Consider the following 14,462-nt stretch of genomic DNA (forward strand, 5'->3'; position numbering starts at 1 on the left):
AGAGAGAATTGTATGATATCTTTACAAATAGATTTTTTCAAAGAGAATGCAACTCCATCCAGGACCTACTCATTTTTTTTTGTATAAAATCACACAGTCTTCCAGTCTTGTGAAAGTGCGTGTACTTCTATGTTGCTTTTTGTGCAAAAGCCATCTCAAATAAGATTAGATCTATTAGGAAACTATCAAGTATGACATAGAGGTGCCACCGTACCCAACAACAAACTACTTTAGGTTTTATTTGTGTCATCAGCCATACTTGATTAAAGTATGTGAACAAATACACCAGTGCAAGAATATATTCACCGCAGTGATTACCACTTTCCTCTCAAATGTTCCTCCTACCAACGTTTTTTTACACTGTTTGTGCTACAGCTGGCCGACAAAATCCCGGCTCGGTACGTCTTGGCAGCCTTGTTTTTCGTTGGACACATCTCAATGACGATATCCAGGGGCGGATTCGCTTTAGCCGTTGTTGTCATGGTGAACAGTTCATCAAGAGTGACACCTGTCAATCAAACTAACACCTATCAGCTCTGTCCGAGCAGTGGGCCAGGAAATGCATCCACTCAGGTGGGAAAATATTCCATTGGTGCAGTGTACTTAGTCTGATTTTTTTAATACAATTACAACACTGAGACAATCACAACCTCGGGGCCAAAGACAGGGTAGTAAGGTATCTGCTGTTAGATATCAAGTAGTATCTTTGGTTATATGTGTTAGGGGTCATATTTGATGATTTCTACTGTTGTTTGTGCAGAACGATCAAGGGGAACTGGACTGGAGTGAGAGCATAAAGGGAGTCATACTTGGCGCCTTCTTTTATGGCTACATCTTCACACAGGTGAGCGATTGAGACTCAGTGACTGATACATGTAACGTTAAGTATTTTTTCAGCTAATGTTTTGGAAGATATACATCATGTATTCCGTACCAGCATAGCTTACCAGTAATGGATTCTTTTGGTGCTTGGTTTGGAAAGTATTTCTTATCTCTCCGATCGTAGGTTGTAGGTGGTTTGTTGGAACAGAAGTTTGGCTGCAAGATTGTGTACGGAACGAGCACTTTGTTAGGAACAGTCCTGAGCGTTCTCAGTCCCGTAGCATCACGGACGAGTCCTTGGGCGATCTTTGCGGTCAGATTTTGCATGGGGTTGGTGTCGGTAAGTTATACACGGCTGTACATCCTGGCCCCTGTTTTAGTTCAGACAATACCTTTGGCAAGACAATATGTCTGTAAAGGGGCGAACATGTAGAATCATTGGCTTGGTCATGATAAGCCACCCAAGAGAAGCTTTATTGTGTTTTTAAATCAATACTAAAAGTGGTTTAACCAAATTTTACTGATGGATGGATGATAGTGAAATAATCGTGATATTTATTTTATTCATATTAATGTGAATATCTATAGCGGCGGATAATATGCGCGACGACCTAGCTTATATCCTCTTCAACATCAGTTTGTTTTACCACCGACGTTACTAACAATTTGATTTTATTTATTTGCACATAAAAAAATGGCGTACATAGAATAAAGATAAATGATACTTAAAAAACCGTGCGGGAGAGAGGTAGAAGCCAAAAAAAGGCTTATAGGAGCCCTCCTCCTAACAATTCAAATGAAATAATCGGAAAGGTAAACAAATGGTAACAAAACACAATTAGATGATTACCAATAAGGCAAATTTGAAAAAAATTATTACAAATCATAAATGAGTAGAAACAATTAGGTGATCAACGATAAGGCAATGTAGCAAGTGACATGAATGAAGTCATCTGTCAAAGTAATAACAAATCAATAGATAGTACATTAACAAATCATGCTTAGCAAATATTCTAGAAAAAACAACAACAACAATACAAGGAAATGTAGCAATTTAAGTACCTGAATGAACAATACCTCTCCACACCCTTCTACTCCAGGGAGTTCTGTTCCCCTGCCTGTACGGAATCTGGGGCCGATGGGCTCCTCCTACCGAAAGGACAAAACTGCTGGCAATTTGCTACATAGGTAACAACTTCGTTGAATGTTTTGTTCCTCTTTTGGGCCACACTATCGTACATTACAACGAATGGTGTTGGGGCAGTTAGGACAGTATGAAAGTAAAATACTCATCAGCTTGCGTTCAGCTATTTATGATTGGTTTCAACCTTTGCACTGACGTCTATTAATGTGGTATACTTTGTTCCATCATCACATCAATGTAGGGTTGCCTCTTGGTAACATCATCAACTACCCACTGTCGTCCTTCCTGGCTGCCCAGTTGGGCTGGGAGTATATCTTCTATATTCCTGGTGAGAACAAGTGTTAAAATGTGACTTTCACCGTAAAGGTTTTCTTTTCGCAGATACAAAGTCATATGTTTGAACTATAGACTGTGATAACATTTGCAAATAAATACATAATTTTAAATGGTCTAGACTAACAAATTTTTGCTCTGTTTATGATTACTCAAACACATTCTTAGATCTGATGACCAACCTCTCCAGCGCTATCCTGCCACTTCCTACATACTGTAACCGAACACCACAATGTTTCAATGGATTTCTGTGCCTTTTTTGTTCATAGGAGCTTCCGCAGCAGTCTGGCTGGTGTTATGGTTTCTCCTGGGCTACGACTCGCCTGCGCAACATCCACGGATCTTAGAGGAAGAAAAGAAGTACATAGAAGAGGGTATCGGGACAAATAAACGACAGGTATGAATTCATTTTCTTCACATGCAGACTGTCTGATTACGTACAATCTACTTAATTACGTGTAGAGTACTTAATCACATTACTAGTATTCTAGTTCAAAAAGATTCCGAAACCTTTTTGTTTCCTCTTGTATGTGATAATGGCTGTCACAATGGTATCACATAATTTCACCAGTTTATTTAGACCCGCTTTATACTTTGTACTAGTGAATTAGTGTGATAAAGTGGTGCTATTACATTTTTCACTCGTAGACACACATTTATTCCTCTTACTAGTGAATTAATGTGATAGAGGGGTTCTTTCACATTTTGTAACTGAAAATTTAGCAAGCGCAAATTCACTCCTCTCACTAAAGAATTAATATGGTAGAGGTTCTGTCACATTTTTTCACTAGTAGATCAATTGATTCCTCTTACTAGTGAATTAATGTGATAGAGGGGTGCTATCACAAGAGGAATAAGAGGAATAAATCTGTGTCTTCTAGTGAAAAAATGTGATAGCTCCACTCTGTCACATTAATTCACTTGTAAGAGGAATTGATTTGGCACACTAGTGAAAAAATGTGACAGCTCCCCTCAATCACATTAAGTCAAAGTTTTGTTTACTTGTAAAAATGTGATAGCGCCATCTATTACATTAATTTACTAATTATAGGAATCGATTTAGTATACTTGTGAAAAAATGTGATGGCACTCCTCTATCTCAGTAATGCACCAGAAGAGTACAGTTAATGTGATAGTGCCCCTCTATCATGTTAATTCACTCGTAAGAGGGATGAATCTGTGTCTACTAGTAAAAATGTGATAGCACCCTTCTTTCACATTAATTCACCAGTAAGAGGAATAGATTTGGTCTACTAGTGAAAAAATGCGATAGCATCCCAAAGAAGAAAAAAATGTCTACTGGTGAAAAAATACACATGTGATAGCATACCTCTATCACATTCACTCACTCACTCCGGCGAGCTCGCTCGGAATCACATTAATTCACCAGTAAGAGCGATGAATATATATAGCTATAAATTTAATGTTGTCAATATTTTTGATTGGTCTGCGAGGTCTAATCAAGGCATTCATTACACAATATATACAGTGCAGATCACCAATTCTTGTCCAACAGAAACCAAAAGTTCCTTGGCTGAAAGTTCTCACATCGCCTCCAGTTTGGGCACTCGTCATGGGACAGTTCAGTTCGAACTGGGGAGTCTTCTTTCTGACTACCCAACTGCCGAACTACATGCAGAATGTGTTGGGATTCAACATCCAAACCGTAAGTCCGTTTTGAATTACTTTTTCTTAATTACCTTTTCTGTGTCAGTTTGCCTCTGGACCAAAGTATACATTGTTAAGAGGCAAATAGATTCCACGGATTGAATTTTGAACCAAAGCTGCTCAGTCAATATGACAAATATCAGAGAGATTACCCTACTGAAGTACCTCCGTTAGGTCATTTGTTTGCAAACAATATGCCGAAAGAAAAAACGGTGCACAGTATGTATTGGTCGGCCAAAGATACCAGAGTAGCTGTCGTGTTGACAGTTGAGCAACGTCTAAAGAAAAAAAGAAGAATTTTCTTCCATGAGACCCTCTACCGACCAGATGATTATTAAAGGAATATGGCAAAAGTCATAAAGTCACGAAAGGAGATACGGAGAACATAGCCTTATTTCTTCAGTTTACTTACTGTTGAAGGATTGACATGGTTTAGTCTAGCTCTTGGAATTCTACTAGACCAATAGTACCTGCTTTCTATTCTCTAGAACGGCTTGCTGTCTGCTCTTCCGTTCGCCGTTGCCATGGTCTGCATGTTTGCGTCAAGTGCTGCAGCTGACCGCTTGATTCAAGGCGGGAAAATCCCCAAGGTGTGGATAAGAAGGGGATTCGTTATCACAGGTAAGAATTGCAGCAACTCAAGATCAAGTTTCTAAAACTTCAGTCTACCAATATGAGCACACCTGGCCTATATGGCGTAGACTTAATGTTGTTTATTGTTGATGGCTCCCTCAACACAGGGTATACCGGCATGGTGATCTGCGGAGTGATCCTGGCGAACCTGAGTGGATGTAACCCTGCCGCCGCTGTCTCCCTGCTGTGTATCACTCAGGGTTTTAACAGCCTGACTGTGGCGGGATTCCGTGCTGTCCATGTTGAATTCGCGCCCAGGTTCAGCGGAGTGACCTTCGCTCTGGCCAACACGGGAGGAACAGTGTCTGGCATCTTCGCTCCGCTGCTGGTCGGATTGATCACAGATAATTATGTTAGTACACATGTGTTAGTAACGCTAGTTCACCTTTATTGGCGGGGTAACCTATATCCGCTGGTTACAAAAACAGGGTATTTAGGGATATCAAGTCAATGGACAGTGGTTTCAAACTGCAACACCTTCAACATATTTCCATTTTAAACAACGGTCCGTCGACTGGAGCAGATGCTATATATTTAGCAATCACTTTTGTCTAAGCTTCTGTGACATAATGTTCTACAGCTCTATTTGGACATCTACCTGAGTCAATGGTATGACCAGATGTATAATACTTGTCATGGACTCTTCCAGCCAACCCCTGCCGCCTGGTCCACAATCTTCTACATAGGAGCGGCCATTCAGGGTGTGGGAGGGATTTTCACCGCGGTGTTCTTGCGCACTGACGTCCAGCCCTGGGCTCGGGGAGAGGGAGACAAAGGATCCTTTGATAAGGTTAGTACCGAAGGCTTCCTTATGGTGATTTTACAACTAAAGAAAATAACATTGGAGTTATATATCTTGTGATGACGAGACGCGATTCGACCCGAACAACCATGCTATTTATATTAATTAGCTAGCAGAGTTCTTGGGTTAGTTCATCAACCGATAGAGGAGATTTGGATCTAGTTACAAATAAACATTTTCTACCCCAAATTTAGATCGGCTTCAATGGCATCTTAAGTCTTCCGAATGACGCTATAGAAGGCATGTCCCTACTCTTTTTTCGAAAGGTGTGGTGGGTTCTTTAACTCTCCATTTTATGTCCTATCCGAGATCTCCATTTTATGTCCTATCTGAGGGACGCCCCTAGCAGAAGCTAGGTACTCATTTTTACCTGAGTGAAGTGAGGAAAGTCTTTCCCACGGGCACAAGATCGGTGACATGGCAGGTTTCGACATCGGGACCTCTTGGGCCTGAGCCCAATCCGGAGCTGCCGATCACGCCACACGATCTCATATCGACTGGAGAACGTAGCCAGACTAACTGTTCTTACATGTTTTTTATGCAGAATGTCGAGCTGGCCGGCTCGAAGGACCTCGTCATCGCGAATGAACACGCCGAGATGCCGACGAAGGTTGTGGAGATGCAAAACACGAAATTATGAGAAGACTTGCCGTGATTCTGCATACTGAGGGGCAATCACATTAAGAAGTTGTGTTGGATAAATATAGGACTAGCTCGTGATTTTATGTACTATAACTGCCTATGCTGTCCGCTGACTATTACAAAATACTTAACATTTACAATTCCAACAACAATAAAGACATCGTCCTCAAGATGCAAAGAAATATTATCTCTTCTAATAAGTAAGTTATATGATACCTTTTTAGATACGTGTCATATGTACTGGAATGTACGGGTAGCTTTATTAACTTTTGCCATGTATTGTTATACAGGCATTAGTTTCAATGGTTTAACTATGGGTTGAGCCATGCCTGTAGTAGTGTTGTCCTTCCTGTGAGGGTTTGTACTCACCCCTTAACTTGTTTGTTGTTCCATAAAATAGGGGCACAAATTATTTAACTATTTTATAACTATTTTCTATGGTGGTCTATTAGACAAAGAAAAAAATGTGCTTCTTCTTACGGCGAGGACAAACAAGGATTACCATTATTCAATTGCAATCTTACGTTTGCTAGAAGGATGACGAAATCTATGTTGCATGTTTATGTCAGAAGTGTATCATATCTGTGGCAAATATCTACCGCGGCACATGTCAAACCTCTCAGGTTACCACTTGAGTTTTACATCAAGCTTGTTTGACAGCCATTGTTACAGCCAGCCAAACATTTAATACATACTACATGTGTGTACCCTCCCGGTATAACGCAAGTTAAAAGTAGCTAAAGTCTTGATCTACTTGTAATGGTCCGAAGGTGAGAGTATTATGCCTGGTCATTCTACGCACATGCAATGTTTGATCCAAAGCAGTGATAGCACAATGAAGTCACATGATTCGTTAGTCGGTGCCTGGTATAAACCTGCACGTTACGTTAAAGGTCTAACATCTCGGCCTGTCAAAACGCCAGTACCAGTGATGCCAGGCTCAAGATGCAAAGAAATATTGTCTCTTCTAATAAGTAAGTTATATGGTACCTGTTTAGATACGTGTCATATGTACTGGAATGTACGGGTAGCTTTAGTTACTTTTGCCATGTATTGTTATACAGGCATTAGTTTCAATGGTTTAACTATGGGTGGAGCCACGCCTTTCGTAGTGTTGTCCTTCCTGTGAGGATTTGTAGTCTCCCCTTGCAGCTTGACTTGTCTGTGGTTGTTCCATAAAATAGGGACACAAATTATTTAAATATTTTATTCCTATTTTCTGTTGTGGTCAATGAGACAAAGAAACAAATGTGCTTCTTCGTACGTCGAGGACAAACAAAGATCACCATTATTCAATTGCAATATTACGCTTGCTAGAAGAATGACGAAATCTATGTTGCATGTTAGTCATTCTACGCACATGCAATGTTTGATCCAAAGCAGGTATAACAAAGAAGTCACGTAATTCGTCATACGGTGCCTGGTATACACCTGCACGTTACGTTAAAGGTCTAAAATCTCGGCCTGTCAGAACGCCAGTGCTGTCAGTCGGTGCCTGGTATACGCCTGCACGTTACGTTAAAGGTCTAACCTCTCGGCCTGTCAGAACGCCAGTGGTGCCAGTGCTGCCAGGGACGCAAGTACGTTAATTGCACGATCTGAGACTGTGAATGTAAAGGTATGTATTCTAAAATAGTATAGAGCTTATAATGCCTTGATTGCGTTCATATAGCACACATTTTTGATTTTTACTTCAGGCACAATGATTTTTTAGCACGTAACGAACGTGATGTACCGATGTAGGTTAGACATCCAGGTAATAAGATACACCAAAAAGTAGTTACTCAAGCAACTGGATATGGTTTTGGAAACGTTTTGACCGTTTCCAAACCCATATCCAGTTGCTTGAGTAACTACTTTTTGGTGAACGTGATGTACCTTGTGTCTGGCAGAAATTTGGAAAATGGATGCAACAGGCAAGGACATGACGTCATCAGATGCGGGCGGCAAAACTGAGACAAAGTCAGAGCGGGACTCTGAGAAAGGAGGCTGTTGTCTGGTAAGTTATGTAAAACGCATTTATGTGTGTGTGTGTCTACGTTAGAACACTGATAACTTTCTGCATGTATCACTTGACCATGCTCATATGGTACAACGATTGCTGAACAGTATAATTTGAATGGAATAGTTGGGGCTTCACATCTCAGCTGGGTCGAGTACATTAGGAATTCGAACCAGCCTTGGTGTTGAAGTGTCAGTACAAAGTAGTTAACCATTAATGCATTCTGCTGACACATTTGACATCGGAAAACAGAATTATTAACATCTTTACAAATAGATCTTTTCAAAGAGAATGTAACTCCATACAGGGCCTACTCAATCTTTTGGCATAAAATCACACAGTCTTCCAGTCTTGTGACAGTGCGTGTACTTCTATGTTGCCTTATGGGCAAAACCCATCTCAAATACGATGCACTATTAGGAAACTATCAAGTATGACATAGAGGTGCCACCGTACCCAACAACAAACTACTTTAGGTTTTATTTGTGTCATCAGCCAAACTTGATTAAAGTATGTGAACAAATACACCGGTGCAAGAATATATTCACCGCAGTGATTACCACTTTTCTCTCAATTGACCCTCCTACCAACGTTTTTTTACACTGTTTGTGCTATAGCTGGCCGACAGAATCCCGGCTCGGTACGTCTTGGCAGCCTTGTTTTTCGTTGGCCACATCGCAATGAAAATGTCCAGGGACGGATTCGCTTTAGCCGTTGTTGTCATGGTGAACAGTTCATCAAGAGTGACACCTGTCAATCAAACTGACACCTACCAGCTCTGTCCGAGCAGTGGATCAGGAAATACATCCGCTCAGGTGGGAACATAGTCCCTGGTAACAGTGTTCTTAGTCTGATTTTTATAAAATTACATTATTCAACACACAGGAAAAAAAAAATGAAAAAAGCTTTTGTCACAAACTCAGGGCCAGCGACAGGGTAGTGGGGTATCTAATTATGTGATGTTGACTGTAGGTGTTATTGGAACACTGTTAACGTTGTCATGTTGTGACCTTTTGTATTGTTGCATGTGCAGAACGATCAAGGGGAACTGGACTGGAGTGAGAGCCTGAAGGGAGTCATACTTGGTGCCTTCTTTTATGGCTACATCTTCACACAGGTGAGCGATTGAGACTCAGTGACTGATACATGTAACGTTAAGTATTTTTTCAGCTAATGTTTTGGAAGATATACATCATGTATTCCGTACCAGCATAGCTTAACAACAATGGATTATTTTGGTGCTTGGTTTGGAAAGTATTTCTTATCTCTCCGATCGTAGGTGGTAGGAGGTGTTTTGGAGCAGAAGTTTGGCGGCAAGATTGTGTACGGGACGAGCATGTTGGTTGGATCGGTCCTGAACGCTCTCAGTCCCGTAGCATCACGGACGAGTCCTTGGGCGATCTTCGCGGTCAGATTCTGCATGGGGCTGGTGGGGGTAAGTTATACACGCGTATACATCCTGACCCTTTTGTTAGTTCAGACAATCATTTTGACAAAAACAAATGTTTGTAAAAAGACGAATATTTAAAATCATTGGCTAGCTAATGATAAGCAAGCTAAGATACGCTTTATTGTATGTGTTTTAAATCAACACTAAAGGCCCCCTCTCACTAGACTCGCGTCACGCTAGAGGTGACGCAAGCGAACCTAGAGGTGACACAAGCGAACCTAGAGGTGACACAAGCAAGCGCGACGTTTTTTTGAAAGTTAAAAAATAACGCAAGTGGCAAGATGCCCCAAGAGTGACCCAAGAGTGACACAACAGTGACCCAAGAGTAACACAACAGTGACACAATAGTAACGCCAACATGCCTTCAACAGTATCAAGGTTATATTTTGTTTATTTGGCACCAAGTATCAAAAGTAAACGTCCTTTTATTATTGAAAGCTATTTTGGATACATTTTAGATATCATTTTACAGCGGTTTTTGATTCAGTTATAACAGTGACCCAAGAGTAACACAACAGTGACACAACAGTGACGCCAACATGCCTTCAACAGTGTCAAGGTTATATTTTGTCTATTTCCTATTAAAACGTAGGAAATATCAAGATTTTTTATTTGTGAAATTTGAAAATTATTCAATGAACCTATAAACACACACCATTACACATACTTGTTGCAAAACACATAAGCGATGGACTCAAATGTGGTATATGGTTCGTGTCCATTCATTTGGGTCACTTCTTTTACTGTAAACGTCTTTCAAGGTTATCATATAACATATGTAACATATTATGCATCATCACAAGGGAAATTATTTCGTTATAAATCTCATTTTGAGGCATTTTCATCATTTTACAGTGATCTTCATACATTGACAACACTGCGGCTTCCGATAACCTGTTCATTTAGTCTAGAAACGCAACAGTGACGCAAGTAAGTGTGAGCGCAACAGAAAATCGGCGAAAATAACACAACAGTGACACAGTGAATGAACCCCGCAGCGATGCAAGCGGGACGCGAGTGTAGTGAGAGGGGGCCTTAAAAGTGGTGTAACCAAATTCGAGTAAATGGATGCTTTCAAGACAGTTATAGTGAAATAATCGTGGTATTTTTCACTCATGTTAATTAGTGAAAAACGACAAACTTTCATCCTCTTCAAAATCAGTTTGTTTTGCCACCGACGTTACTAAAAATACCTCAACACCCTTCTACTCCAGGGAGCTCTGTTCCCTTCCCTGTACGGAATCTGGGGCCGATGGGCTCCTCCTACTGAAAGGACAAAACTGCTGGCAATTAGCTACTTAGGTAATAACTTGGATATTTTGTTCCTCTATTGAACCACACTATCTCATGTTCAGTATCGCATGCAAGTAAAAGGGCAGATTAAATTACGTCCAGCCATTTATGATTTGTTTGAACCTTTAGCTTTGCGCTTGCCTGTCTATTAATGTAGTATACTTTGTCAATCTTCACCTCAATGTAGGGATATCCCTTGGTAACATCATCAACTACCCACTGTCGTCCTTCCTAGCTGCCGAGTTGGGCTGGGAGTATATCTTCTATATTCCGGGTGAGAATAAGTGTTAGAAATGGAATTATCGATATATCTCGATCCGCAAAGAAGGCTTTCTTTTCGCAGAAACAAATCTATATAGTTAGACAGGAAATGTAGCATATCCAAATAAAAACATAATGTTACTCTTCAAATGGTCTAGCCTTACAAACTACTGCTCTGTTTATTGTTATTCAAAAACATTCTTAGATATTATGACAAGCCTCTCCAGCTCTATCCTGCCACTTCCTACATACTGTAATCGAATACCACAGGGTGTTTGCTACATAACCAGTAACCATGGAGGGTTTCCATGAAGGGAAACACAATATTGATGATTCTGTGTTTGTCATTAGGTCTTACCGGTAGGTACCATGGCTAAACCTTTGAGCACCATTGAGTCGAGAATAATCCTTTAGCTATATGCTGTATAGTAGTGGACAGACCTTTGTTTCCGATAACGTTTTTAGCCCAGTGGAGGCTTTCTCTGGAATAGTACCTGTTAGTTCACCAACATATTCCAGCACACTTTAAAATGTTCCTGTGCATTTCTACGGATTTTTGTTTATAGGAGCTTCCGTAGCAGCCTGGCTGGTGGCATGGTTTCTTCTGGCTTACGACTCGCCTGCAAAACATCCACGGATCCTGGAGGAAGAACAGAAGTACATCGAAGATGGTATCGGGACAAAGGGACGACAGGTATGATTTTATTTTATACGTGTAGAGTACGGCCTATTTATCACATTATTTCAGTTCAAAAACATTTTCAGTCAAAAATCTTGTTAACGCCTTATACGTGATAATGGCTGTCACAATGTTTTCACATTATTTCACCAGTTCATTTAGACCCGGTTTATACTTCCTACTAGTGAATTAGTGTGATAAAGGGGTGCTATCACATTTTTCACTAGTAGACATAAATCCATTCCTCTTACTAGTGAATTAATGTGATAGAGTTGTTCTTTCACATTTTGTTACTAGTAGACGCAAATTTATTCCTCTCACTAGTGAATTGATATGATAGAGGGTTCTATCACATTTTTCACTATAGTAAACCAAATCAATTCCTCTCACTAGCTATAGTGAATTCGTTAGAGGGGTGCTATCACATTTTTTTTTCACTAGTAGACCAAATCTATTCCTCTTACTAGTGAATTAATGTGATAGAGGGGTGCTATCACAGGAGGAAGACGAATAAATTTGTGCCTACTAGTGGTAGCTTCCCTTTATTACATTAGTAACTACTCGTAAGAGGAATAAATTATCTATTTACTAGGAAAAAATGTGATAGCAGCGCTCTATCACATTAATTCACTAGTAAGAGAAATAGATTTGGTCTACAACTGAAAAAATGTGAAAGCACTCCCCTATTATATTAATTCATTAGGAAGATGGATAGATTTGGTCTACTAGTGAAAAAAATGCGATAAAACTCCTGTGTCACATTAAGCCACAAGTAAGAAGAAAAAAAGTTATGTCTGCTGGTGAAAAAAATGTGAAAGCATACCTCTATCACATTAATTCACCAGTAAGAGAGATGAATATATATAGCTATAAATCTTATGTTGTCAATGCTTTTGATTGGTCTGCCAGGTCTAATTAAGGCATTCACTACACAATATATACAGTGCAGATCACAATTTCCTTTCCAACAGAAACCAACAGTTCCTTGGCTGAAAATACTCACATCGCCTCCAGTTTGGGCACTCGTCATTGGACAGTTCAGCTCGAACTGGGGAGTCTTCTTTCTGACTACCCAACTGCCGAACTACATGCAGAATGTGTTGGGATTCAACATCAAAACCGTAAGATTGTTTCCTATCACTTTTCTTAATTACCTTTGCTGTGTCCGTTTGCCACTACATATACATTGTACGTAAAAATATGGTTTTCACCAGTATTCCACTTTGGACCAAAGTGGCTCTTGTTCAGTCGAGATTACAAATATCAGACAAATGTGTTTTTACTGTAGTACCTCAGCTCCGTATTTTTTCCACACAATTTGACGAAAGAAGACACATTGCACACAGTATGTATTAGAGGGCCGTTTTTGGAACGTTTGGTTGTGAAAAAAATAATTTTTGCATAAGACCTACCGACCAGATGACTAGCTATTAGAGGAATATAACAACAGTCACAAAAGGAGCATGTAAACAAAGTCTTACCTGAACAAACTTATTTCTTCAGTCCGCTTTAAGTTGAATGATTGACACAGTTTAGTCTAGCTCTTGCAGTTCTACAATACCCATAACACCTGCTCACTCTTCTCCAGAACGGCTTGCTGTCTGCTCTTCCTTTTGTCATTGCCATGGTCTCCATGTCGGCGTCAAGTGCTGCAGCTGACCGCTTGATTCAAATCGGGAAAATCCCTAAAGTGTGGATAAGAAGGGGACTCGTTATTACAGGTAAGCTTTGCAACAGAAGATCAAGTTTATAAAACGCTTGTCTACCTGCACAATATATGAGCACACTCGGCCTATATAATGCAGACTATATATTGTTGTTGATGGCTCTCTCAACACAGGGTATACCGGTATGGTGATCTGCGGAGTGATCCTGGCGAACCTGACTGGATGTGACCCTGTCTCTGCTGTCGCCTTGCTGTGTATCACACAGGGTTTCAACAGCCTGACTGTGGCAGGATTCCGGGCCGTCCATGTTGAGTTCGCGCCAAGGTTCAGCGGAGTGACCTTCGCTCTGGCCAACACGGGAGGAACAGTCGCTGGCATCTTCGCCCCGCTGTTGGTCGGACTTGTCACAGATAATTATGTTAGTATACATGTGTTAGTACTGCTAGTTAACATATATTTGCGAGGTACCCTATATCCGCTGGCTTCAACAAAAGCAGGGTCTTTTGGGATATCAAGTCAAAGGACGGTAGTTTCAAACTGCAATACATTCAACATGTTTCCATTTTAAACCATCCGTCGACTGGAGCTAATCCTAAGAGATATATCTATAGCAATCACTTATCCAAGCGTTGGTGACATAATGTTCTACAGCTCTATTGGGATATCTACGCATAGATATGAACATGGCATGAACAGATGTATAATACTTGCCATGCATGGACTCTTCCAGCCAACCACTGCTGCCTGGTCCGCAATCTTCTATATAGGAGCGGCCATTCAGGGCGTGGGAGGGATTTTCACCGCGGTGTTCATGCGCACTGACGTCCAGCCCTGGGCTCGAGTTGTGGGCGACAAAAACTCCTTTGATAAGGTTAGTACCGAATGCTTCCTTATGGTGATTTTTTCAACTAAAGAAAAATAACATTAAAGTTATCTTGTGATGACGAGGCGCGATTCGACCAGAACAATCCGATTTTCCTTGCGGAGATGTTGGCTTGGTTCAAATCCCAAGGTTAGATCGGCTTCATCTGTATCTTAACTCTTCCGAATGATGCGATAGCAGACT

General features: G+C 40.6%; 2 protein-coding genes across 3 annotated transcripts in view; both read left to right on the forward strand.

Annotated features, from left to right (window-relative positions):
- The window catches only part of LOC118419947 (sialin-like), a 25,023-nt gene that overhangs the window by 2,593 nt on the left and 7,968 nt on the right, over positions 1–14,462 (forward strand). The window contains exons 2-12 of one of the 2 annotated variants that reach the window (XM_035826637.1): positions 376–573; positions 761–844; positions 1,007–1,162; positions 1,923–2,010; positions 2,208–2,294; positions 2,569–2,696; positions 3,816–3,965; positions 4,456–4,588; positions 4,708–4,952; positions 5,250–5,390; positions 5,947–7,125. In XM_035826637.1, the coding sequence (XP_035682530.1) occupies positions 376–573; positions 761–844; positions 1,007–1,162; positions 1,923–2,010; positions 2,208–2,294; positions 2,569–2,696; positions 3,816–3,965; positions 4,456–4,588; positions 4,708–4,952; positions 5,250–5,390; positions 5,947–6,042 (1,506 nt within the window). In that variant the 3' untranslated portion in view covers positions 6,043–7,125. Of the gene's footprint in view, positions 1–375; positions 574–760; positions 845–1,006; positions 1,163–1,922; positions 2,011–2,207; positions 2,295–2,568; positions 2,697–3,815; positions 3,966–4,455; positions 4,589–4,707; positions 4,953–5,249; positions 5,391–5,946; positions 7,126–14,462 lie in introns of those variants that run through there. The other variant, XM_035826638.1, reaches the window with a different exon arrangement.
- LOC118419950 (sialin-like) overlaps positions 7,929–14,462 on the forward strand; it is a 7,090-nt gene continuing 556 nt past the window's right edge. Inside the window, exons 1-11 of the mRNA XM_035826643.1 lie at positions 7,929–8,043; positions 8,664–8,861; positions 9,080–9,163; positions 9,326–9,481; positions 10,711–10,798; positions 10,977–11,063; positions 11,617–11,744; positions 12,701–12,850; positions 13,318–13,450; positions 13,570–13,814; positions 14,127–14,267. Coding sequence (XP_035682536.1) covers positions 7,948–8,043; positions 8,664–8,861; positions 9,080–9,163; positions 9,326–9,481; positions 10,711–10,798; positions 10,977–11,063; positions 11,617–11,744; positions 12,701–12,850; positions 13,318–13,450; positions 13,570–13,814; positions 14,127–14,267 — 1,506 coding nt within the window. The 5' untranslated portion in view covers positions 7,929–7,947. The remainder of the gene's footprint in view (positions 8,044–8,663; positions 8,862–9,079; positions 9,164–9,325; positions 9,482–10,710; positions 10,799–10,976; positions 11,064–11,616; positions 11,745–12,700; positions 12,851–13,317; positions 13,451–13,569; positions 13,815–14,126; positions 14,268–14,462) is intronic.

Source organism: Branchiostoma floridae, chromosome 7 (assembly GCF_000003815.2).
Source record: "Branchiostoma floridae strain S238N-H82 chromosome 7, Bfl_VNyyK, whole genome shotgun sequence".
NCBI classification, from domain to species: Eukaryota; Metazoa; Chordata; class Leptocardii; order Amphioxiformes; family Branchiostomatidae; genus Branchiostoma; species Branchiostoma floridae.